Source organism: Bemisia tabaci, chromosome 4 (assembly GCF_918797505.1).
Source record: "Bemisia tabaci chromosome 4, PGI_BMITA_v3".
In the NCBI taxonomy this organism is placed as follows: domain Eukaryota; kingdom Metazoa; phylum Arthropoda; class Insecta; order Hemiptera; family Aleyrodidae; genus Bemisia; species Bemisia tabaci.
Genome location: NC_092796.1, coordinates 58,487,852 through 58,515,202, shown reverse-complemented (window position 1 = coordinate 58,515,202; position 27,351 = coordinate 58,487,852). Strand labels below are relative to the sequence as shown.

Below are 27,351 nucleotides of genomic sequence, written 5' to 3'. Positions count from 1 at the left end.
ATTTTTATTTGCTCGTTTCGGGCATTTAAAACGAGTTCAGAGCCAGAAATGTGCCAAAATCAAGAGGACAAGTTCAAATCAAATTTCCGTTTGCCGCCATGGATTCCCGCGCTTATTTACACACTCACACAGGCACAAGAGCGCCAAGAGGTGGCACATTCTTGTAAAATGCGAGCGCAAGCCGAAGAACGGCTGCTGTTGTGAAATTGTGAGACAAAAATTAAGAATAAATTTGGCTTGCACGTGGAAGTGGAATTAGCACATTTTCGGGTCCCTTTACATACAAAGTAACATCCCTATTCAGTACGCACGTTACGTTCTTCTATACGATTTATACTCAAATTGTGAAATAATTAAGTTAGTGTAGTGATTACTTGCCATTACCTTCCGTGATCTTAGTCTCTCGAAAACTTCTTGAAGTGATTATTGTCTAAGGTGGTTTTTGTGTTCCGTTCTTGAGCTATAAATAAGCTTTAACCTTTTAACATATTTTCAGTAACATTCGTGTAATTTTATGTGCTCCATCGGATTTTATGTCAGTCGTATGAATTTGGTATGTGTTTGCATCTGCTTACTTTTCCTCTGTTACTAGCCATAACCATGAATAACTGCCCATTAGCCCTGCAACCTCCAATGTTGGCAGTTGTCATTTGAATGTTGAAGTTTACTCCAACATTTATCATAACTCCATAGTCCACTGCCAAAAGAAATTTTATGTTCATAGCTGATATAACCGTTCTTGCCCTAACATTTGTTGTTTGATCATTTACTCTCGGATCAGCACCTAATTTTCTCCCTCTTTGCCTCAACCTCCTCCGACTGCCGCTCAACTGAGGGCCTACCAAGTCCTCTGACTTGAAGATGGCTTACTGAGGTTCTAAGAATTTGTTATTGCAGCATCCAAGCTTGCAAAATGAGTTACTAATGCTCTCTTGAGAAGTTTTGACCTATTACACTTAACAGACTCTAACCTCATAGATAACTTTTGATGTCAGACGAGCAGTTGAAGTAATCTTGCAAATAGGTCAGTGTCTGAATGATGAACTGTCATTCGTTTCACTTTAGATATCATTTGATGTTTTCTTATGAATCCAGATAGTAATCTTATTAGTTACTATTGGGTACTTGGATTTGTCAATGTGTAGGCATTGCAAGATCCGGAGGAGTCAAACAATGAACTTTCGAATCTTCTATTTTCCTGTAAATATACGTACATGTTGATACCGATAGCTGTGTTTATTTTTCTTGATTTATTCAATAGCCTTTGAAGTTGCGTTTCAACTTTTCAAAGTATACCAAATCATCTGACAAAGGATGTATCATCAATTAAGTTATAGTGTTACTTCTATTTAACATAACTTTCATATAGTACTGGAAATTTGGTTTGATTCCATACATTAATTTGAGATGGGGCATTCCCCAGGGTATCAGTCGGAAAACGTTGTCTAAGCCACAATCGTCATTTAGCATTCCATTGCATGATGTAAACAAGATAAATCCGTTCCATGTAAAGCTTAAGTACATTAACCCATCTTCCTCCTTCACCTTATTTTATTGTTCGCTATTGATTTTTAATACTTCATAACTTAACTCTGTTTGATTTCGGTAAGCTGTAACGAACATTGACGCTATGTTAACGATGGTCTAATTTATCAATTCATTTTCTAGCTTTATATGAAACTTCTAAGAGTAGTAGGTAGGAAATCATTCATCATTGGGTGTCCATTATTTTCAGCGAATCATTCTGTTGTTTTTCCTCTGTTTCAGATTAGTATATCAGGTAGTCCGGTTTAGATCTGATATGGAGACAGAATTTCTTCATGATTATGAGAACTTTTCTAATTTCGGCTCACAGGTTAGTATACTCCACTTTGAATAAAGTGGTGGATTGCTGCTAGTAAACTAGCTGTTGTACTTCTGCCTCAGAAAATTTTCCCTAAAATTGCAAGTGCATGCTGGTTTATAAGCTACATTATTTCCTTGAGTGCTGGAAAATAAAAACAAGAATGGAAACTGAGAGTTTCTCAGAAAATTATGTATGAAACCTCTTCACTCATTCCAAAATATTCTCCGTAAGTAGGTAAATATATTCAAGGAGTTATTATAGTCAGTTTTTCTTAGAAAAGTAAACACTATCGAAGGTTTCGAAACTCTGCAATCAAGGTATGCATTTCGTAACTTGAGTAATTGATACTTAACATACCTCCTCATAATATTAATAAAGAACCAGGCAACTCAATCATCTTAGGGTCCTTAGTAAGTATAAAACATGTTGAATATGACAAGTTCTACAAAAATTAAGTCAATTTAAATTATATTGATGACAATTTGGTCAGTCTTGAACCAAGTCTTACGCTTCAATTGCAGGGCTTTCTATTCAGGTTTGATGAAAGGTTCCAGGATTATGAAATTTGTTGTCAATTTTTATTGGGGTGTCCGGGGCTGGCCTGGAATCAATTCTGATTCTGGTTTCTGTCCAAGGAAAGTTTCGGAAAATTGAACTGTTCCAAATTTAGGAATTCATTTAAAAAAAGTAGCACAATTGAATTGAGGAGGCTTTTTTTCCATTTTTTAAAATATATTTTAAGTAGAATCAGGGGTTTAAATATTTTTCCTTTGTCTTTCAGGGTAGCGGACTAAACTTGAGTGGGACGTTCTTTGAAAAAGTCAGTGATCATGAATTAGCCTTCCAAGATGACATTCCTCAACCAGATTATTGGCTCTCACCCCTTGATGAGTAAGTTTTCATAAAGTTTTACTGTTCATTAAGGTTTACGTTTTGTGAATAAGCTCTATTAGCTGATAAGTAGCAAAAACCAGATGCAAAGAAGAAAAAAAGGAGGATAGTTGTGTTGCGACTGAGATCTCCATGTAAATCAAGTGATTTACATGATTTTTTACAACTGTGATGAATAATACAGTTCAATAAGGTTTACGTTTTGTAAGTAAGCCATAATAACTGATGAGGAGCAAAAACCAGATGCAAAGAAGAAGGAAAATAGGATAGCTGTGTTGCAACTGAGATCTCTATGTAATTCAAGTGAATTATATGAATTTTTCCAGCTGTGATGAATTCTTGAGGAATAAAATGTATGTTGAATTGTTTAACTAATCAAACATCTATACAATATGCCAGCTTGCCTATACCGTAAACTCTTTTCCTCCCAGAATATATATAGCTGTTTTGGTTCGAGTGCTTCCCCTCACGTCTGTATGGGAGCTTTCCGCTTGTGCCCTCAGTCACTTTACAAAGCAAGTTCAACTTGACTCGCCCCAAAAGTCATATTTTTCGGTAGTGGGCAATATGTGAGGACAGAGCTCAGTGAGGTACACAGCCAATTGCCCAGACAAATGGTTGTTTGCCTGCAACACATGCATATTAATATTTGTTTGAAAAGTTTCTTTTATTTTTCCATGAAAAATGTGATCTCATTTATTTTATTTGAATGGTAATATATGTATGGAATTAATTTTTTCCAATCTTAGAGATTGTTAAATTCTCTGCAGTGGAAGCATTTTTGAAAAAATGTCACACCACCAAAAAACTCTGATTTCAGTCCATATTATATGCTCCTTCGTTTTATCGCATTTAAAGTCCATCACAGTTTTTCAAGGTAAATACCAGTTTCTTTGCTTCTTTTCCAAGTGTAATTCAAACATTATACTCATACCTCTTAATTCCAACAGCTATGGCTCATCATCCTTATCACCCACTGCGCTTTCTTTGAGAGGAGACAGCTGTGATTTTTCGCTTAGAGACTTGAATCATGCGTTTGATGCAACAGAATTCAAGGTAAATTACTTCTGCTTTGGTTTTTTTTTGTCTTTGCTAATGAAATGCAGAACTTGCGGTTTAATTCAATCTTGATGTCTTACTGCCTAAATGATTCATAATTACAAGAGTTTTTAAAACTTAACTCATAAGCTTTGATTCATGACATCAGATCAACTTTAATTTAAGTTAGAGGAGCTGAACATGACTTGAAGTAATGAGAATGCAACGATTAGGATTTTTGGGAAAATTTGAACGCCTACCCATGCACATTCAATAAGATTCATTCCTCAGAAGATCAATGCAATTTGCAGGCACACAGGTTTTTGCCTCAGTGTTTATTAAATAAAGGAACAAAAAGGAATGTTGAGGTTTTAAAGATTGAAAAGTAGCTTTTTCCTCCTCAAAAATGAAAGCAAATAATGATTTATGCAGAAGTCCACTCATCACATATGTATGACTGGCATTATTGTCTCTGAATTTTTGGAGCCCTATAGAACAGACTAAAATAACTATCTACTGCCACTACTAGACTTCCAGTGAAGTGAGCAACAAGGCTGTAATCAACTCAAGTGTTACTTTTTGTAAGGAGCACTATGAATCAAATATATGTAAGTGTCCTATTTCATGAACCACATTACTTAGAACAAAGCACTTCTTTTGTATATAAAATATTATAAGATGTTTAATCCAGAAATTTTTAACTGCATGTTCACTTTTTATGTGCTTGATTGTGTAACTGAGAGTGCTAATTTTTATCCTTCATTTAAGCAGGCAGAAGATTTTAACAACTTAGATTCCTGGAATTCAGCAACTGATGAATTAACAGGATACCCAGATTTTCTATCCATCAAACAAGATCCTGATCAAAACTTTTGTGATAGTATACACGATGCACTAGCTGACTCCTAGTAAGTATATTTTGAGCTTCATTAGCTATTCATAGGTAAATGACTTCTTTTAGCTTAGGTTCCGGTAGCTTTGGAAGGATTTCCGTTTGCTTTCTTGAGTCCAGTTTGAGTTGTTGCTGTCATCACACCAACGAGATGATTCTAGGCAATTAGTTATTGTAGGGGGCCCAAAATTTAGACAAATTGCAATGCTGGAATAGACTAATTCAGAGGCTACGTCATGGTTAAAATGTAAACAAACACATAACCTTGTTTCTGATTCGCGCCATTGTGGTAAAATGCGTCCAAGTGTTTCTTGCAATCGAAATTTCTTGTGTTTTATGAGTCCCTAATTGATTTATGACCTGTCAATGACTAAATTGTGATGAATTAACACAATCAACTCTGGAAGAATTTGTACATGAGGTTATGTTTGTTTTGGTTTGAACCAAGACTTCCATATTATATTGAGTGACGTAGTCACTAAATCAGTCTATATCCAAAGGTTAAAAAAAAAATTAGATTAAGGACAACAGTTTCAGCTTATTAGAAATATTACCATCATACCCTTTTTTTTTTTGATGAACTGGCAGAAAGTTTTTGAGACTATTTTCAGATGGCTCAATTCCTGACCAAATCAAATAACAGAAATTTTTGTATCCAACACGGTATCTACCATCAGTAAAAATTGAAAAATAATGGGAAATACGCCGTCATCAGGAGAATGTCTGGAAAATTGGTCTTGAATCAGAGAAATCTGAGTGCTTCATGCATTTTTCCAACATTTTAATCAAATCCTTAAATATGTTGGTTTGTGCAATCAAAGCCAATTTATTCATTTCATATGTCAGGGAAATCCAAAATGAAATTTCAGTTGACATCATTTCAAAGTTGGGACTGTATGCATTTTATTAGTATATTTAGAATTTGTGTAGCTATAATAGTTGTCGAAGAAATTATGGCAGGGTTTTGTTTGAAATGGCCGTGAAAGACTGTTTTGTCGAAATACAAAATTCAATAAACCGGTTGGAAGCCAAGAAGGCAAGATCAGGTTTTCAGCTGTTTACTCATAATTTGTTCAACGTCAGGAGTTCTATAGAAAGAAAGTATGTTATCTTCCTCTTTGAACAACCCTCGTACATAATAAATGTTTGTTGGGAGGTCTTGCTAACAATTAATACTTTTCATCTCTCTCTTTTTAGCTCGCGAACAGAATTTTTTCCAACAGAAGATGAAAGTCATATTGATGTGGAAACTGTGGATACTACCTCAGGTAATAAACTTTTAACATACGCTACAGTCCAAAATTGTATTTTCATATCTAGCGGTATGATTTAATGATGAAAATATCTACTACTCCAGCAGCTTGCTTACATTTTTTGTTATAATACTTTAAAGCAAAATTTTAGACCTGGTCAGATAGATGTAAGCACAGAGGATGAACCAGGATGGCCCAGTAAAATCTCTGTCAACAACTTCCATTGATCGAAACGAAATTGTCTTTATTTTAAGGTTGTTCTTAAAACAAAATATGCTGTCAGTGCAGTTAAATCTTGCTCATTGTTTTTTGAAGCTAAAATTTTACGCCTTTTCCATATCACTTCGGAGTAGTATCCTTTCATCCATAATGGTTTTATCCCAGTTGATGAGCACAGCAATTGAGGTGAAGACTCTGAGAGGATGACAGTTTTGTCTCACTTTTGGAATCTTTGCAGCGTTTCTGACTCAAGACTTACTCAACAGGAGTGTGGTGGCACCTTGCTGTCAGGTACATCTCTGGGTGCTGCATGTACTTTTTTTTTTTTTTTTTTTTTTTTTTAAATATTTCAAATATCCCACAAGGGATAATCTTCGTCCCATCCCCCTCTGTCTCTAATCAAGTCAGCCCCAGATACTCGTTGTTTGAGACCATCAAACTCGGATCACCTGGTAAGGAATCAAACCCGAGACCTCCCGATCATGGAGCAAACGCTACGACCAATACACCACAGGAGGTCCTACTTGGCTGAGAACTGTATTTGATGTGTGTCTTGTCATAACCTCCAAGCTTTAACATTACTGCAATGATATATGATCTGGAATATTGTCTACGTTTTCTATAAAAAGTAGCCTTTCATCCAGTTTCTGGTGGACAAAATTGTCATAACTTCAAATCAAGGCTTGCTGAGACAAAATGATATTTTTTAAAAAGAAAAAAAATTGTCAGAATATGTATGTATTTTGATAGGGCAGATGAAAATCATGATCATACTAAAAATGTTGTTAAATTGAAAGTCGTCTGATGCATATTTAACATTTTATTGCCTAATTTGGCCGGCTAAGCCGTGAACATGTGAACCTAGAACATGGTAATTGATAAAAAATCGAGCTACAAGCCAAAATAAACAAGTTCTATTTCAAACTACATGTACATAGATGAGAAATAATATAAAACTTACAAGAATCAAAGCAAACGTTTCGACCGCCTACAAACTGCGATCTTCTTCAGTGCACTAAGAACAACCAGTGGAAACATTTTACAAAATAAAAAATCTATAAAACTACTAGCAAACTATGCAAAAATACACAATATTTTCCTTATGAAATCTTTCAACTCATGGTCAATTTTACAGATGCCTTGGAGCGCAAAAGTGGGCGTCAGTCATTCCAGCCATCTGTTTCTTCACCAGTGAGGTCTAACCTCGCAGCCAAACCTGTTAAGCCGTGCTCACTTTTAGAGAAGCATTTACGAAGCCCTATCGAGACTATAATTAATGCCGCTCAAAGACCTAACTCTTTAAATAGCTGTACCAAATTGAATAACTGTAGAATTATTAGAGAGTCTTCAATTGAGTCTTCCACTTCAACTAAGGTAATTACTGATAGATTTATTTTAAGCATCAACTTTAGAGCCAGTACATTTCTTCTCCTTCTGGTTCAGCTCAACTTGAAATTAGCCCTCCGCTCAAATTAGCCTTGTTCAATGATAGACAGTGCATCACTGCAGAGGTTTTTTTAAAAAAAAAAGCGGTCTAAAAAGTTGAAGCAAAATAATCAGCCCCTAAAATAATGTGGACAATGTTGTTGATAGACAATGTTTCAAGAGGCTTTAACCCAAAGTAGGCATAGGATTCAATTCGGCTTTAAAATTTTTGCCTGAACTATGTTTTAATAATCAAAGTATGATGATAATATTAATAAATCATAGATATGAAGCCTCTAAAACATATGCATCCATATTTGTGATGGATCATTGAGAAAAGATCAATTCAAGTGAATCTATTTGATTTTGACCAAAAAATTGGCACTATCTTAAACTCAGTGCCAAATAATCAATTTTTCTTGAAGATAATTTCTGTGATCGAAATAATTATAAATCTCCAAATATAACATCAGCGCTGTCACTACTTTCAAAATTTGACAAAATTGTTTGATTTGAATCGTTTTCCTGATTTCATTGTTTCCCGGTTTGAAAAATCGATTTGAAATTGCCAACCTAAACCCAAATTGTGTCTCTTTGTTTTTTTTTTTTGGTTACTTTTCTTTTTAGTTTACTCTTTGGAATATGAATCCACTTTGGTTTGATCTTTTTTTTTATTTAAAGTCGTGGAGCTGTCATAAGAACTGATTATTTAAGAAAATTGGTGACAACCTCTTCATCTCCTCTGCAGAATGATCCCAATTGTAAACATTAGCTTGAATGTGTGCTTGTCACAAAGTTGAAGAAACAACCAAACCAAGTTTTGCTATTTTCTTGAATGCCGATTATTTTGTTAAGCAAAGGGAGGCCCTTTTTTACGATTTTGACTGTCCTTTTTGAGCAGCTTGTAGTTTTTTTGTTTTTCGAATTTTTGTTCTAGCATAATGCTCGCAAGCATAAAATCCCCATTGCTCAAGCTATCCCAGGCAAAAAACATGAAAGTAGCTCAAACCGAATGCTAGATGCAGGGAGGACCTTGAACAGGAACAAGTTAATTAAGCTGGTCTGTGATTTTCATTGGTTTACCTTTTTCGCCCTCTACTATTTCGTGTTTGTTTTCTTTGCAGTGTTAGTTTTTGCCCCATCAAACGCAACATGTTATGCATTAATTTTGCTTGTTTAACGCGAGTCAATTCTCTTAAACGATAACTTGTCTTGCTAACAGCATCTTGCCAGTTCGTAACTGTTCTGTTCTATCCTAATATTTTGTTTTCAATTCTTCTCTTTCTAAGAAGTTGGGTTCCATTCAAGATTAATTTATGATGCAAAATAATTTATTAACTATGTAGTCCTCCCAATCCAAGACTGTAAAAATATGGAGTATATTGTAATGTATGTGTATAATGTTTATTGAGCATTTATTATAATTCATAACTTATACAAACTAAATTCTAAGTATGATGTTTTGAGGTGAGATTGTAAGGAGGAAAGAGACAGTTACATGTTTAAAGAATTCTGCTAAAGCACCAACTAAAACAAGTTTCTCAGGAAATTTGACACCCCGAATTCCATGCAGGAATATCACAAAGGTCGATATTTTTGAACTCTTCACATCCTCCAATATTACAGCCTTTCTTCATCTCTGTATTTTGCTGAGCACTTCCAATGACCCTTTTCCCCCATGAAATGGACGTATTTCTATCAAACAGAACTAAGCGCCATAGGAGGAGGAAGGGAGAGGTGGGCTGGGATTGGCGGTTGTTGCGGAACGCGATGCTCGTTCCGTCATATACTCGCAATGCTTTTCCATGGCGCTTAGTTCCATTTGACAGACCGCGCTATCCGGGATTCTAAAATCCTCAAAAGGAACTCAATTTGGCGCTTAGTTCTGTTTAACAGAAATACGTCCAAATTCCATTTCCATTCTCCATCAAAATATTCTGAGGGTGAGTCACTATTGTTTTCCTTTGAGAGAGGAAGGGAACTATTGGTATTATTTTATCCTCGAACTATTTGTGTGCCTATTTCTGGAACTAAAATGATTCTCATTTTTCAAACGCATCCAATGTAGTAATTATGTTTTTTTGTTTTTTGTTTTACAGGTTACTACAGGATCCTCAGGCGAAACAATCCTTTTAGACCATGACTATTGTTCAAATAATAGCAAAAGTGGATTCATCTCATCGTCCTCTGAATCCTACGAAACGAAGAGGGTCCCTAATAAGATCGAGCCAACATCTATCCATTTTTTTGCCAACAAACTCGCTTGTGGTAAAAGCACAAACAATGCCACCAACCTGAAAGAGACAGCAAGAGATAGCTCCAAAATAGGAAGTGGGGGAATGCCAAAAACAGAAGCAATTGATGCTCTGAGCACGACCTCTCTTAAAATAAACAAATCCAAAAGCTGTGATACTGAAACTGCCTTTAGTAAAGATATCTTGCCTGGAGACATTGTTCAAAGTAGTGCAACAAAAAGTTCCGGCAAGACTAGCGTTAAGATAGAGGAATCTTATTGTGATAATAAAATTGCTCAAACTGATGTACCTGCAAAAAAGAAATCATCCCAGAAGAAGCCAGTCTTGGTTTCACTCCTAAACAAAGCAACTGTGAACAAAGACTCGTCGAAAGAGGCACTCTGCGATGATTCTGATCATGAGAAAAGCAGTTCCTCCAAATTGGTCGAGTTACAAAATTTTCACTCCTCAGGTAAGACCAAACTGTCCTCTGAAAAATTGTTGACTTCAAGAGAAGCCAACAAGTCAAATAAAATTATCGATAAAGAACGGAAAGACAACAATGTTTCTAAACCGTTAAGTTTTGAAGTAAGCAGTACAAAACAGAAAGATAGGTCTCCAACTGAACCTTATATGACGGACAAATTGAACTCAAAGAAAACCAACACTCAACGAGGAACATGTATGAGAGCAGATAAATACAGGAATGTAAAGAAATTGAATCGGAAAAATAAGAAACTTCACAAGAGTGCCCAGTATGTATCAACTAGTCATTCTAAAGACTCATTAAAGAGTGCCAACAGTGTAAATACTAGCTCTAAGAATAATTTTAAGTCTGACTCAAATTTACCACTACAAATAAATTCAAATGTGATAAGTAGGAATACTAAGATGGCAGATCCCGGGCAGCCCCAACAGGGAACTCTTTTCTCTCATCATGAAAAAAAGAAAGAAGCACAGATATCAAATTCCGCGTACGAAGAAGAATTGAAGAAAAGTAGCTCACGGAAGAATAGACTACAGCCAGAATCATCCATTAATTCTAACAGGCAGAGTGTAAGCATCCCACCTTCACCGAGCCCAAAAAACGTAGGTGAATTGTCATCCACTAATACTAAAGTTTCACACAATGCAGAATCATCTTACACTTCAGAGACAGAGACAAGCACAACAAATTCATTGATAGGCACCAAAGTTCCCACAGAAAGCAAGGATATGAGTGACAGTCATGAAAACAAACCCTTATCAGAAAGTCAATGCAAGGATAACACCAAACAGCCGGAATTGAATGATGAGAGTAAATTAGATGTGGACAAATTTGTTGATGCATTTGACGCCAAACAAGATACCGAAGAAATTTCGACTACCTCAAACAACAGTGTAGAAGTCAATGCCCAGAATCAGGAGGGTTTTGCTGTTACGGAAAACCTCGCTTTGGTGGATATGAAAAAAGATGATGGTCATCATGAGAAAGCTGGTGGAGGAAAGAAAAGAAAACTGAACCTATCTGAATACCGTGATCGACAACGAAAACGCCTCGATCCAGGAGTCTTATTGATCGCCAAATGGGAAGTGTCACCTATTGATTTAGACAGCAGCAACGACCCTGCGAACCGAAGATCATACAAGGATCTTCTGAATGAAATTAAGGGTATGTTTAATTTAAATTTGTAGCTGTTTTTATTGGGATGCATTGTAATTGATAATTATATCTTGGTTTTTTCCCAATCGAGTCTGTTTTTACTGGCCGATAGCCATTTTGACCAAGTTTCTTTTGTATTGTAACAGTGACCTGAAGATGCGATCGAAGTAGCTATCGTTCAATAAAAACCAACGTGATCGGGAGCAAACCAAGGTATAATTATCAGTTAGTGGTATGTTGTCCTTTTTTTTTATCTAATCGCAATATTCACAAATTTAAACCTACTCAATTTGAGTTAAATTTTCGGTAGACAAAGGGAATAATTTTCAAGAAATTGACTGCATTTTGTTCGAACACTAATTTTGCCCAATTAATTTTCAGCTCTAAATGGATTAATAGTGGTTACAGGTGCAATTCAACTGCTTACCTCTAAAAAAATTTGCAAATAATTCATCATAAAAAACCCTCTAGATGAATTGCAACTTTAACTGATAGTTATACGTCCCATCTTTCTTATGGGTATCAATTGTTAAGTCTGCAACCATCAGGTAGAAAATGAAAAACCAAAAAGAATTTACTCTTCTTTTTTTGCCTTGCTAATTTAATCTATTTATTTATTTTTTTATTTTCAGATTTAGAGCAGAAAGTTATTGAAACAGCATCCTCTGGCAATGATGTAGCAGTTCTTGAAGTGAAGGAAAGAGCTGAAAATTCAAAAACCTCGGAAGAGAGCGATGAAAATGCAGAAATGGCTACTTGTATCGAAGAGTGTATGGAAAAGAAAATTGAAGAACAAATCCCAAAAACAGATGAAAAAAATTCGGGCAAGGGAAGTGAAGCTACAGGAAAGTCTAAAAAAAGTACATCAGTAGTGGAAAAGAGTAATGAAGTACGAGATGGTGTGAAGAAAAACAAAGAAAACAATGATGTCAAGAATGCCAAAAGTACCAAGAGTTCTTCAGCTGATTCCAAAAAGACCAGTGGAGACAGACCAGGTACCAAGGAGAATAACCGAAGAGGTGTCAAAAAAATTGCTCAAGAACCTTCCAAGTCTTCCAAAGAAAGGAATGATAAGCGAAGACGCTCCAGCAGTAGTAATGATAGTGACCGCAGTTCTGAACATTCAAAAAAGTAAGTTACCTTTGAGGAAAGAAATAATTAAGTCTGATTGTTGCTTGCTTTCAAGATAGCTTTAATTATGCTTAAAGAGAAATCTTGAATCAAATATAATCAACTTTATTTCTTTTTCAGCTCTTTTGAACAGACTTGTAGACTTTTTTTTTTTTTCTTTCTTTCTTTTTTTATTTAATCAAAGCATTCCAAAAAATCTGCAATTCATGTTTCACTTCGATTTTTTAAAAAAAATTTTAAAAATTTAACTTCGTAGGGAGTCGATAGGATGGAGGAAACTATCAGTTCAGCAAACTTTGCAGTTTCTGTGAAATTGCTCGGTTAACATTGGCTTTAATGGTTTCTTACCTTCCCGACAGGAAAAAGGAATAAAGCACCCATTGGGATCTAAACATAAACTTTCCTGCTCCCAAGAATTCCCTCCTGCATTTTGTCCCTGTCTCTGATACTTTCCTGGGAAAGCCTCAGAGGAAGGGAAAGATGCTTCAAAATTTTCAATGTACATCTTTACGTAAATTCAGAAATTTTCTCTGCATTGAAATCGTATGAATAAAGCACTGATGCTGTTAAAGCCAAAATCCGCCAGAAGAAGAATCATTGTAACTCGAGCATTTTTTGATAGCAGATTTGTATAGAGTAATCCAGACCACTCGCTGTAGCTTTTTTCTCGCCAAATTTGAGTTTCGCAAAGACAATATGGGGAGATGATTAAGTAATTCACTTCAAGGAATCTAAAGTTTATAGTCCGAAGGCCTCCCGTTTACCTTTTGAGAAGTTTATAGGGGGCTGTGACCTCAAAAATCAGAGTTCCTGATATTTTTGTAATTATCTCATTAAAACCAGAAATTTTATTACTAAAATTAATACCTTAAAGTCCCAAATCAGTCCATCCTAAGCCAAAATATGGCCCCTTTAAGTCAGGGGGTGTGCCAGTGTGCCCCCTCCAAGACGTACTACTTCATTGCAACTTTAACGCACAGTATCAGCGTTGACATAAAAATTCTGCATTTAACAGAATTCACCTACTGAAATTAAATCAGTTTTATCTTCACCAAAAGTAATATTAATTTGGTTTTTTTTAAATAATCCTTTATTGAGTCCTGCCCTCTCGCGGTCCTGCAACAAATGTAAGATTGCAGGGGATATCTTTAAATTGATTTTACTGCTGAAAATTCATTTTAAGTAATAGGCCTGGATTCACTTTGATCTAAAAAATGTTTAGGTTCCTCTCTTTGAAAGGTTTCTTGAAGAAGATGTAAGGAAGTTAGTAATTGATAGTTAAAGTATGTTAATGTATTCAAACCATATTTTTACAGATGTCGTTCCTCCCGATCCTCAAGTGCTTCCAAAAATTCCACGAGACGAAATGGTCGTAGGACACCCATTAGTTATCGACCCAGTTCCAGATCCTCATTTTCATCAAATAGCTCTAGCTCCAGCACCAGCACCTCTTCTCGATCTTCTTCCAGGTACAATTTTCTTCTCAAATATTTGTATTGCCTGTAAAAAATTATGGGTCCCTAAACCATACGCAAAAGCCGCTTTCACAGGGCTCTGCGACACCCATCCGTCAAAGTCCCCTTTCCTCTCAAAGCCCTCCAGCAGGGACTTATTGTTTTGTTGGGTAGCCAGTGTTATGGATTAAAATGAAGTTGTTAACTCACATTAAAATAAAAATGAAGTATTTTATTGGCCATCGATAGGACTGGCCATAGCTTTGGCTACTCAACAAAACAAAAAGTTACATAAAGTGCTACTACCATAATGTTGTACATCAACTCTTTCTTAAACCCTCCAGGGAGTTGGCTTTCCCTCATTTTCTCCAAGCCGTCTGTTGCCGTGGTCCATAGTCCCTGTCGCCTGTCAATTTTTATTTAATTATAACACTCTAAAAATATTAGGTGAGTATATTACAAGGTGAATTTATTGTGTATTTTTGCAGCCAAAATCCCGGACAAGCCTAATTTTAAAAATTTCAAAGACTCAAAGGAATTTTAAATGCGCCAGAATGGGGGGGGGGGGGGGAGTGATGGTAGTGATGTTCTACGGAAGTCAAATTGCTATCTCTTCTCATTTTCCACCGATGTTTGTTAAAATAAAACATATTTCAATGTGGAATTGTTGCTTGTTTACTATGGGTAACATGAATGATATTCAATCTTTGATTCTGAAGATGTAGTTTCGACTTTCCTACTGTTTTCATAGACAAGGAGTAGAAAGATATTTAATGGAAGTTGTAGAAACCTGTGCTTGCTTTTGATTGGTGCCAGATGACATCATTCGGTTTGGTGCAAAATAGTAGCATTTTCAATTTGTGCTTCTTGAACTGCGTATTACCTGGTTTCTGAGTTACTTTTTTGCGTTTTTAAAGTGCGCATCATGTTCTATGCGTCATTTAGCTTCAGAAAAATGTATGCGCATATTAAAATTCGTTCATGGTCTAGTGATCCATCATAGTTTCCCCAATAGCTCTTGTATGTAGCTTGAAACGAAGAAACTTGATGCCTAGTGATATTAATCCTTGATACGTTAGTTTTGAAGTAGGAGTTTCATCAAGGAGAGTCAGAAAATTTTAAATGAGGACTATAGGCAACATGTATTTAAGACATGATCGATTTTTTGTTTCTGAATTCTCAGACTGTCAAGCCCACAAATTTGAACAGCTAACACCGAAAGTCTGAAATGTTCCGCTCCCCAGGCGGCAATCGATGACGTTTGGTAAAAAAACATGTTTGCCAAAATTTGGGCCAATTTCAACCATTTTAAATGGTGCCAAAGGTCGGTTTTGTGATAAAATTATGATATTTTGGTTTAGACCTCGATTTCGTACAAAAAACTCGATTTTACGCTGAAATCGTGCGTTTACGAGAAAAATGTCAAAGAACTCGACTTGAAGAGGATGAAATTTTACACTAGGAGGACGTCTTTGTAACCGATAAAAATCAAATTGAACTAGAAAAACTCAACTCGGTACTTATTTTTTTGGTCCTCAGAATTTCCGAGGTCTTACAAAGTAGAGGTTTAAAAGACTCATTTTTCACGAAAATAAGTCGAAAGAGGGTATAAATGAACTGTAGGCAAGTGTTGAGGATGCAAATGTCATCAGAACTTCCTCAGTTTCAAAAAAAGTTCCAACTATTTTGCACAATCCTCCAAAAAGTGTACGGCTCGAGAAGCAGGATCGTGCTATAATAGTAAGGGGAAAGTGCGGTTTGACCGGGAAAAATTGCGTAACAAACTTTCCCTATGTAATCGTCATCAGTAGGTCCCCCTGAACAACTTCCTAAAAGTTAAAAATGGCCCGACCCCGGAATACCCCTCAAAAAAGTTAAAATTGAAAATGGCGGCCGTAATAAGAGGGTCCGGGAAATCGGTATTTTAAAATGCTCATTCTGTCTCATCATGTGAGGTATCATTTCCTATGTAATTTTGGTCGTAAATTTCAAAAATGAATTCCGCAAGGCCCTCCGGCCAATCAGGGCGCTCCAAATCAAAGATGGCGGCCAAATGTGAAGGGCAGGAGGTTGCATTTTTTTAAATATTTACCGAAGGAACGAGGAAAGTGAAGTGTCTTTATTTTCATGTATGTATGGCCAAGAAACTTAAATTTGATGTTATAAATGTATTTAATAAAGGAAATTAAAGGAAACATACGACTACCGAGAGAAACATAAGCTCAGAAGAGGCCTTGCGGAATTCTTTTATGAAATCTACGACCAAAATTACATAGGAAATGATACCTCACATGATGAGACAGAATGAGCATTTTAAAATACCGATTTCCCGGACCCTCTTATTACGGCCGCCATTTTCAATTTTAACTTTTTTGAGGAGTATTCCGGGGTCGGGCCATTTTTAACTTTTAGGAAGTTGTTCAGGGGGACCTACTGATGACGATTACATAGGGAAAGTTTGTTACGCAATTTTTCCCGGTCAAACCGCACTTTCCCCTTACTATTATAGCACGATCCTGCTTCTCGAGCCGTACACTTTTTGGAGGATTGTGCAAAATAGTTGGAACTTTTTTTGAAACTGAGGAAGTTCTGATAACATTTGCATCCTCAACACTTGCCCACAGTTCATTTATACCCTCTTTCGACTTATTTTCGTGAAAAATGAGTCTTTTAAACCTCTACTTTGTAAGACCTCGGAAATTCTGAGGACCAAAAAAATAAGTACCGAGTTGAGTTTTTCTAGTTCAATTTGATTTTTATCGGTTACAAAGACGTCCTCCTAGTGTAAAATTTCATCCTCTTCAAGTCGAGTTCTTTGACATTTTTCTCGTAAACGCACGATTTCAGCGTAAAATCGAGTTTTTTGTACGAAATCGAGGTCTAAACCAAAATATCATAATTTTATCACAAAACCGACTTTTGGCACCATTTAAAATGGTTGAAATTGGCCCAAATTTTGGCAAACATGTTTTTTTACCAAACGTCATCGATTGCCGCCTGGGGAGCGGAACATTTCAGACTTTCATTTTTTTTGACGCATCCTAAGCTAACACCAATATGACCGCCGATCGGAAAAACTCCCATTTCATAACTGAAAATGATAAATATCCAAGTACATAGGTCAAGTTTCGTTACTTTAAGTATAAATAAGTAATCACTTACAAACTTTTGGTTCCACATTATTGACAAAAGATTTTAAATAATTAAGCTTTCTTTTTATCTCTGAAGTGGCTGCCAAATCTTTCATCTGTGATATCCATTCGCTGTTGCCCCCATTTTACATTTATAACTTCCAAGTCCTAAGGATTATAGTTTTTGCTGTGGCTCTGTTACAGATCGAGATCAAATTCTAGGTCCAGGAGCTACGGAAGTAGAAGTTACAGGTACCGAAGTGACTATCGAAGAAGAAGTAGGGATGGTGATAGACGGAGTAGAGATCATCACAGGTACCAAGATTGGGAAGATAGGCGTAGAAGCAGAAGCAGAAGTAGACATAATAGACGGAGAAGTAAAGACAGCAGACGAAGGAGCCGTGAAGATAGGCCTAGAAGCAGAGACAACAGTCGTCGAAGCAAGAATTACCATAGAGGTCGATCATCGAGCTCTAGCAGGAAAACAAGGTACGTTTCACCAATGCTTCCACGAAAGTAATCAAGTAAGATTTCAAACTATCTGAGCTGCATGAAAGGAAAAAGAATTCACTCATTGCTCAGAATGAATCTGTTGCTGTTGCATAGGAAACCATAAATTAAAAGTATTCCAGCTTTTCCATGTTTTTTTTCCACGATTAAATTTAGGTAAGTTCTATAACCTGTAGAATTTTTTCTAGCAATGATGCAATATTGATGGCGAAACTCTTAAACCATGTATTTCAGTTTGCAATGTTGCAGACTTTCTGTCCTACTTTACTTTTTAAATGGAAAACTGCTCAACGTCATTTCTTTAAAACTTCGTGATTTTTCATCTTTGTGCAAAGAACATTTAGTGAAAACTTCAAGAAATGATGTTGATTTTTTCTCCTCCAAAAAACTAAATAGGAGCAGAGATTTTTATCCTCGCAAACAAGGTACGTAGCTTGAAAGTTTCACTGCAGATATGTCACGTAAAGGTACAGTGACGTTGCATTTGAAAGTTTATCCTTCCTCTGGCATGTGCATTGCTTGAGCATATGATAACAATAACAACTAATTTTTTCTGTATTCTTTTCCCTTAGGTCAATTTCACCTATTAGATCAGAAGTCTACCGGCCGCTGGTTCAAAGAAACTACAATATTTCGGTTCAAGATAAAGCCATTGCTGAAGGTCGCATGATTTATGTAGGAAAAATCAGCCGGGGCACAACTAAATCTGATTTGTGTGACAGATTTGAAGAATTCGGACCTGTGTTAGATGTCAGCCTACACCTAAGGACTACAGGGTGAGCTCCTTTCGCAAGAATAAGATCTCCAAAATTCCAGTTCTAAATTTCTGTTTTCAAAGATCAATATAATGAAGTTACCAAAAATGGAATTAGAATAGAATGGATTGTCTCTTTTCTTTTCTGAAAGTAAAGTAAAAGCATGAATAGTTGAGAGAACAAAAAAATGTAAGGCTTGCTTTGCATAACTGCTCAAAATGCTTTATCTCCTATACATAGGGTTGTTATTTCCGTTTTCTCTAAGCCTCTAAACACGCTCTTTACAAAATACAAATAAGAGATAATGTAGCTGAGCTGTTGCCATGCATGATTATCACATGGAATAATTCACCCTTCCTCCCTTTTCAACTCTGCTTGCCTATTTTCAATGTTCACTTGAAAGAATGCAATGAGTGGTTCTAGATTCAAGGAAGGAAAGTGAGGGCCCTTGCCGGCTTAGGTATACCATAGGAAAGCTGTGAAACTCAGCTGAACAGAAATTATTGCTCATTCAAATGTGATTATTTCTGCTTTTGAACTTACTTTTTGCGTAATTTCTTGGTTTCGTATTATTAATTTCACTTCAACCTATTTAAGGTTCATCAAAAAGTACCGAGAGCTATCATGCCTCCATTGATGTTGCAAGTTTCCTTACAAACTGATGTCCTACAAATACAGCCTTGCTAAGGAAGGACGCCATATGAACATTCTTGAGTTGCCAAATTTCCTCCTCAAAACCAAATTTGTATTTTTGAGGAGAGTTATGAATATTTTCTGATGAAATTTTCAGATAATTAAGATCTAATAGGGAAGAAATTTCTCTAAAAAATGGAAGGAAAAATGTTCATGGATTTCCCTATAAAGTTGTATTTTATCTAAAGAAATTTGGCAATGTCTGAAGGCTTTTACAGCATTCTTCTTTAGCACGGCAGACTGGTAACATAACTGTCCCATGTTTTTAGATCTAGTCAAAATTCGGAAGTCAACAGATTAATCAATGGTCCCACCCCAACTCTCTGGCAAAATTTGATGATGTCCCTTCTCGATGGTAATGCACCCGTTCTACATTGGCCAGAAGTCCTCAATTTTATTTATTTCTTTTTTTACAAGTTTTTCTCACTTAACTACTCCTAATATTTTTTAAGGAAACATAAAGTAAGAAAAATTATTCTTTAATTGGTTTCCTGGTGATACTATCTCTCCCTATAATAAGTGCAAGAATCGTTTCTTTAAATTTTGGAAGGTTAACATTTTTATGATAAAGTCAGAGAGTGCTGTGAAAGAAGCTCTCTTAGATGTAATTTTTGAAAATTTTCATCCATTCGACAATCGTTAGCTGTAGAGAAAAGCAAAAGTCTGAAAATACTTCGCCGTCTAATTTAATTTATTCTGACAAAATTTTAATTTAGGACATGGTATGATAGCTGCAAGAGGAAACATAGATACTAATTTCCTCTCTCATTTTGAACTCTCATATTCATAAGTGTGTAACATTAGTCTTATACTCTTGTAGCGCACTTTCCCTCCCCCCCTTTTTTTTTTTTGTCCAATCTTTTCATCTTGAAAGAATTAACAGACCTTCCTTTCATTTGAACAACCAAAAAAATCTCCTGGTGTAAAAGTCGAAAACTAAGAAGGATAAGTAAAATATTTGTATTGATCTGGTTTAAAACCATTTTTTAAAACGTGTTGAAAGATTCTCCTAAAATTTTTAAATGTGATCATAACAGTGAATTTTGCACATAATGTCACCCATATTTATGGTCAATTTCAGTGAAACTTTAATCTTCCAGAAGAAGATTAATATTTTAGTTCCCCTAAGCACTTTTGATTTGTGCAAGATATTTTCATCAGTCATTTTCTTAGAATACAATACCACAATTTTTGCTGTGCTTGATCTAGGTATAGTTATGGATTCATAACGTACAAGTACGCTTGTGACGCCAGAAGCGCAATCAAACATGGCAATGACAACAAGTCTCTTCCTGAGTATGAAATTGGTTACGGCGGAGGACGTCAAGTGTGCAGCAACAGCTACTCTGATTTAATAGAATTATGTAAGAATAATTTTCTATTTTTATATTTTCCACTACTTTAAATGTTGATTGTTTTAATGTTTCCTTCATTTGTAGGAATTGTAGGAACCACGCAATAAGAGGAGCATGCTCCCAGATAATTTCTAATGTACTTATGGTGTTGTTTGTGTTTGATGCATGTCTTTTGATATTTGATTTGCAACCCTGCTTTCCTGCCCAAGGGTTCATCGTCAAGATTACAGCGGAAAAATGTATGTTTTTGTTATTCATGGAGTGTCAAGACAGAGCGTTGGCGATTTTGCCATTGTGCATTAAAATTCAAAATAAAAATAAGATTCTCTTTACAAAGGAAAAAGCTCACTCAAGCACAAGTTTTGATCGAAGAGATATCAACAATAAAACTACCAGACCACGCATCTTGGTTTCCGTTGTTGCAGACCTCCTGTCATACTTTATTTTTTAAATGGAAAACTACTCTATGTCAGTTCTTGAAAACTTCTGTGATTTTTCCTCTTTGTGCAGAGAAAACTCGGTGAAAATTTCAAGGAATGATATTGATCTCGTCTTCTTTAAAAAAATAAAATGTGAGAGGAGATTTTTAAACTCTGCAAACAAGATACGTAGTCCGGTAGTTTCCCCATCAATATGCTGTTTGCTGTAGCTAAGACCAATTTGAGAGACAACTGAAAATGTGCTGTAGGTCCGTTCGGACTTCTTATAAGTGCAGCTGAGCCTCCCGATGTCCAGTTGCCATGAATCCATTCTATAAGTCCATAAAATATTTTATTTAAGAGAGAAGGTCTGCATTTGTTGTGCTTATCCTATGATACATTTTTGTTTCAGATGGTTTGGTAAACCTGGGATATAGTCCATACGATAGTGTCAGCACAGCTAGCCCAGTAGTGTATGACGGTGCCAGCAATAGGAAGGAAGAAGAGGATTCTTTCGACGCACTTTTGCAGGATTTCCGCCGTGCTGTTGCTGAACGGACTCAAAAAGAAATTTGACACGCTCATAACAGTTTTGTGTTACCAACATTTATAGTCGACTTTATATTATGTCCATTATTTTAGTCATTTTTGAGTACTTAGTCTGCTTAAGAGCTAGCTACCTGGAATATTTAAGTTACCGGAAGATGTCTCATCTATCCTTGGTGATATAAAGTTACTTATTATTCTTTTATTCTTGAAAATGCTGTTAGTTCTTCGATAGCTTACAGCATTTTGTCCATTTGATAAAATATTTTTGTTTGTTTTTTCTTTTCCAAAATCTAAGTCAGTTGATTTTTATTTTAACTCCGACATTAAATTTTAGGTCATTTAAAACCAGAAAACTCTTCATCTAATATTTCAGTCAAAAGTCAAAGTATAGGTACTTAAAGAATGCACTGTGCATGCTCTCTGTTTCTTTATTTGTCTCTCTTTGCTCCTGTTTCCTTCCTTTTTTCTTCCGATTTAAGACATATTTATTTGATAGAATGAAAAATGAGGAAAATATAGAACAATGAAAAATGAGGAAAATATAGAACCCTGCCTTAATAACGTTAGACTGCTATCCCCTACACATTGGTTTTGCTTCTCTCTGTAAGGACCTCTTCCCTTATCTCAACTGGTTTTGTTTCTGCAGAACAAATGGATCTTTCGTTAAGGGCTCGTCCAGATGAAATTGATCGAAGTAGATGGGTATAGTTGGGCCCTGCGCTATTCCTACTTTTTTATGCCTAAACAAATCTGAACCTCTCCTTTAGAGTTTTGTCCATCTTTTGGTATTAGCACTGATCTCTCATTTGATCGTTTCTGTTCAACCTTGTAAGAACTGTTTTGATTTTCAAGTACCTTAGCTGTGGAATTTGTTTTTATCCAAAGTGAGGAGAAAATGGATAGCTAGACCCTATTATCTGGCAGGTATTTTAACAGTTTTTACGTGAGCCAAGGCCAACTAAAAAGTGCTTCACTCTCTTTCGCAAAAGAGTTGTTTTTTTTCCCAGAAATATTTCACTCTCAACTAAACACTCAATTCTAATTTTTTCTCTGCAACCCTTATTGGAGATAATTTTTATTATGCCTTCCTCTCAATATTGGAAAGCCTTATCTATGCCATACTTTTTCTACGTGCTTCCTTCTCTTTCAACTCACACCTCTAATGTCTCAGAGAAAAATGTGCAACTTTGTGAAATTAGCTTTAAAACTTACCAAATTAGTTTTAATCGTTTTCTTCTTTTTTTCTCTGTAAATTATGTTCAATGTGTTCCAAGTAAACGTTCCCTTGTACTTGTAGATATTAAATCTGAACTGGGAACGGTCGTCTATTTTGCATGCAGGCACAGAAAAAGAAGAAACATTACGAGTTCTTTCACAGACCAACTTCAAAGATACCCTTTTAATCACCATTTCTACTTGATGCAAAAGAACTCATGTTAGCAGAAATAATTCAAAAATTAATTCAATTAATTAAAAAGTTTTTTATTCATTTCCTTGAATGTACAATCATATGAGTGTCTGATTGTCCTATCTGACCAAAAGGACCTCTATTTTAAAGACTGAGCACAAAAAGTTTTTTTACTGTAAGAGCTGATTAAAGGGAGTTGGAAATTGCAGTCATTTTTTGATACATTTTTGGGTACTCTGTAAATTTGTAGTATTCACCCAGATAAAGGCTTAAAATTTTAAATTACGTAGTATCATTTCTTTTTCTTCCTACGTTTTCCAGAAGAAAAATTTATTTTTTTATGCTAATATCGAAGAAAGAAAACAATGTAGTGGACACTGAATGTGTGCAAGTGTAGGCAAGAGGCAGCTAGCTTCTCCGCCTCTCCTCTCGCCCAGGAGTACCAACTGGTGCATTATCCACTGAGGGTTCAAAATGGACTTCTAATATCCTTCAATCAACCTTGAAGTTCTTCTTTTTTGTCTCGTGGATTTGCCGCAACATGTCTTTTTTCTTTAAGCACCTAACATGATGGTCTCTGCAAAAACTCGATTTTTTCCCCCCTCCTTGTGCATGTATTAAAAAAGGATGACGATTTTCTATGGGGTTGAAAAAAGTTGCTCCAGGAAGTAGTAAGTTCCCAACTTATGAATGATCAGGCAAATAATTGTATGGTTAAGGGAGGTATGTGCGGAAACATCCGTTAAGTTTAGGGTCCTCTCAGTCTCATCTTAGGCTTTTTATAAGAACTCATGGTTCATATTTAGTTCAAAGATATTTAAGTTGTTCATTATTATTAAACTATGTTTTTTATGTTATTATTTAAGTGACCTTATTCTTTATATATTTTTGTTCCTAAGCTCTTCATTTTTGTAAAATGTTTTATGTGTTCGTTACGTGTCATGTAGACCCAGTTTGTACAGTATCAGGGAGTGATAACTTTTTTCGAAAACTTGAAGCAGAGCGACCTGAAGCCTGATTCTCTTTTATCTCTGATGTTGATCATTCCACGCTCTGAACAGGCATTACTGAAGCAAAGTGATGCCATTGGCTGGTGAGATCGATTGACCTCGTTCATCCGAGCAAATCTTGAATGGGTTTGGGTTGTTGATGGTTGATACCCCCACCCTTTTCCCCAATAACCAATCCATATTTTTTGTCAACAGTACTCATGACAGGGTCAAAGTGTATTGCTCCATTGTAACCTCTGATCTTACCACCAAAGTCCACATTTCATCTACCAGCCAGGTCAGAATCCTAAGCTTAATCATTGAACACTCGTAAAATTTTCCCAACGTTTTTTAACATCCAATTTGAAAGGAATTTTCTGAACCATCAAACCAGCGCTCAGTGTGAACATTGTTATAGGCAATGTTGACTTTTATCTACCAGAAGTTGTCAGCATGATAATATTTGAACTGCGTTTAGCAGAAAGGAACCAAACCACACCAGCTATTGCCAAAAACTGGGCGATTTAATTTTTTACCAGCGAGTGTTAGTGCAGTTCCCTTTGAAAATTTAAGGGAATTTGCTTCGTACTATGGAGAAAATTCACTGAAATTTGCAAGAAAATCTGCGAAACCGTTTCCAAGTAACAAATTAAATTTCCCAGGTAAATTTGGCAACAGCCGATGTGGCTTGGTTCCTTTCTGCTCAATGCGGTACATTTGATAATCGACAGTCACCCTCAAAACATTTTTTTTCATGATGTTTGCATTCTCATTAAGAACTGTTCAACTCAAAGTTTCTGTAAACAACTTGGTAATTTTTAATTTAAGTTTGTTAAAGCTAAAGGGGCTGTAGTTTGAGCACCCAGGAAGAGGCAATCTTTAATCTCTTGCTAATGAGCTTTCTTCAAAATTGGAAGTTTACGAGACCGCAGAAAATTTAGTTGTAAATAAATTAAGAAGTGCTCAGAATGGTGTTCAAAGAAATGTTAGAAATTCCATTTTTCAATGGATAACACTCTCATTTTATTTTTTTTCTACCACTCCAGTTGCCTGTTTCAGAGGAAGTAGCAGACCTTTTTCTCCGGGCCTTCCTTTCTGGCAAACTCTTTCCTTGAAATTAAGTAAAAAAAATTAGAATGAGAATTCTTAAAACTATAAACATAATTTTATTTTATTATTTTTTTTTATAATTATTATTCTTTCTTACCTGTGAGTTTTTTGCGCATAATCACTGGTTTAAATCACACTGTGTTTTTTCGCAGTATGTACCGCTATTTTTTATGTTTTACAAAAGGACTGGATCTGTTTCTGAATACTCTCATTAAATGACTGTCAACTGTCAATATATTGGTAAAGTATTAAGTTTCTGGGAAAAGCAGAGAGTAAAAGAATCTAGAAAGGAGGCCAAACTGATAAAATTTTTAAATTTTGATCCTTGTATTTAGGCATGCTTAGCTCTATTGTCTACACCATGTACTTTTATGTAAAATCCACTATTAATAGCCCACTCCGAGGCTGTTTTCAAAGAGGTTTCGTTTTTATTTATTTTTCAGTTGTGAATCATAGGTACCCATGACCAGCTTCTTTCTTTTAAATGCCTTAGCTTGTGTGACCTGTGCTCTGTATTTTTCGTGTGTCACTCTCAGATTTTTGTTCTTTAAATATGTATTCCAAGTTTTTGCTGCTCAGAACACAGCCTTAAACAGCACATATTTTTTTCTCCACGACAAAGAAGATTGGTAGTTGTGTTGAAATTATGTCGCTTTGGTTCAGTGCTCTGTCAAAAGAAACCAAGTTGTCCAACTTGGTGTTTGAATCAGAGTGATTTTGTACATCTGACGATTTTTATTTTAAGGTATTCTTGCATTTTAGTTGAATTGAAGAGATTTTGTGTTATTTTTGTAGTTACTTCTTTGCTAATTAATGAAATGTATGCATTTTCAATTTGTTGCAATCTTATGAAATTTCATACTTTATTTATCTTGCGTTACAATTATTTACTTGAACGGATGTGTTTAATTGCTATGAGTGTACAAAAATCAGGATTTCTCCAGAAAAATGTTCACTGTTTGAGGTTTGAGTTGATTCAGCTGCATGACAAGAAAATCAAATTGAATTTTTCTCCTCTCATGTTGCAAGAAAAACTGGCACTCGTGTGGATGGAATGCACTTAATTCCTGGGAATGTTTTTTGCTATTTATATAATTAACCAAGTATAGAATTTGTCCTCCATCTCGAAAAAAAAAAAAAAAAAAATGAAAAATAAACGACCTCGACAAAAAAAAATTAAGTAATAATAAAATATTGTACACCTTCTTAGAGTATGAAAAGCTTTCTTTAAGTGGAGAACTAAACTTTCTTCCATTTTTACCATTGACCTCCTAAGTTACAATTCATGTATCTCAGTCACAATTCAAAGCAATTCATTTTATCCCCCTATTCCTTGCTAATTTTCATCGTAGTCTGAATGAAGACTCTTCATTCCTGTTTTGATAATTCTAAACTTCCAGAGGTTCGGCGGAATTTTCCTGGGACCTGAATTTCTTTCAGTTGTGATTTTTCTCTGTTACGTGCCATCTTTAATAATTTGACCCTAATTTATGTGTGTGATTTTGTGTCTTTTATATTATCACCTATTTTTCTCCTGTTCATCTTCTAAAACAGCTGCCTTGTGCCCTAATCCCCCTCCGCCTGCACATTTTTCACCATTCAATCGAAATCTGTGTCTTGTTCTGTATTCATACATTAGGTAAAGAAAAATTAGAAAAAAGGGGGGAAATGAGACGAAGGAAAGAAAGGAATATAGACAAATCAAAAATAGACTTAGCTATTGGATTAGTCAATACCGATTCATAAATTAATATTGCCATTATTTTTTCATCTTAAATAGAATTATTTTTTTTAAATTTATTGCTCAAGTATTCTCTCATTGACTTCTTTAAGATGACACTGTGTCAATTATATGTTTTGCTAACTGCAAACATAGTTTTTGGGTATTATGAATTATCAGTTTAATCTTTACTCTTTGTCAGATTGTTATTTGAATCTTAAGGTGCAAATCAAGTGTCTTCATAGAAACAGTATTAAATATTATTTTCAATCATTTATATTAATTGTTACTTTAAGCTTGCTTTTTATTCTTACTCTGGCGCACTAATTACAATTATTGGATTTTTCTTTGTTCACAAGGAAAACTTTATTTTTTGCCTTGGCAATAAAACTTGTGCATTATCAATCAATGACTACTTATCGCTATTGCATGTTCGCAATTAATTCAATGAATGAATTGAGGAGATGTAACAATTCATGTGTATGTACATATCAGCTCAAAATCTTGTCATATCGAAAGGAGTTAAAGAAGCCATAATAAATATGTCTGATCAACTGAATTATTCGTATGAATTCTTCTTTTTTATCTCGCTTTTGTCAAAAGTAAGTTAGCTTTAAATAGCTTTGCCTTATTTTGTCTGGCAAAGGATGTAAATACTTCATATATTTGACAAGATGCTCGACAAGA

At 35.4% G+C, this 27,351-nt stretch overlaps 1 protein-coding gene across 3 annotated transcripts; it reads left to right on the top strand.

Moving 5' to 3' along the window:
• Positions 1-158: 158 nt before the first annotated feature.
• On the top strand, positions 159-27,223 carry LOC109042581 (uncharacterized). 3 transcript variants are annotated; one of them, XM_019059409.2, is made up of 15 exons: positions 160-553; positions 1,768-1,855; positions 2,628-2,737; positions 3,688-3,793; positions 4,547-4,683; positions 5,865-5,935; positions 7,275-7,513; positions 8,502-8,624; positions 9,664-11,449; positions 12,073-12,571; positions 13,888-14,040; positions 17,361-17,645; positions 18,239-18,442; positions 20,324-20,478; positions 21,301-27,223. In XM_019059409.2, exons 2-15 carry the CDS (start codon positions 1,802-1,804, stop codon positions 21,462-21,464), a joined length of 4,086 nt encoding a protein of 1,361 aa, XP_018914954.2. In that variant the 5' UTR covers positions 160-553; positions 1,768-1,801; the 3' UTR covers positions 21,465-27,223. The 3 variants fall into 3 exon arrangements, with proteins under 3 accessions (XP_018914955.2, XP_018914954.2, XP_018914953.2); XM_019059408.2 differs by having other exon boundaries at positions 4,544-4,683; XM_019059410.2 differs by lacking the exon at positions 8,502-8,624 and having other exon boundaries at positions 159-553; positions 4,544-4,683.
• The last annotated feature ends 128 nt before the right edge of the window (positions 27,224-27,351 follow it).

What these genes read in the sequence shown, in the direction of transcription:
- LOC109042581 (XM_019059408.2), top strand. Translation starts at nt 1,802, where the DNA reads ATGGAGACAGAATTTCTTCATGATTATGAGAACTTTTCTAATTTCGGC. An exon ending in TCTTCTGAATGAAATTAAGG is followed by an intron (nt 11,450 to 12,072) that starts GTATGTTTAATT and finishes TTTTATTTTCAG; the next exon opens with ATTTAGAGCAGAAAGTTATT. An exon ending in TCTTCTCGATCTTCTTCCAG is followed by an intron (nt 14,041 to 17,360) that starts GTACAATTTTCT and finishes GCTCTGTTACAG; the next exon opens with ATCGAGATCAAATTCTAGGT.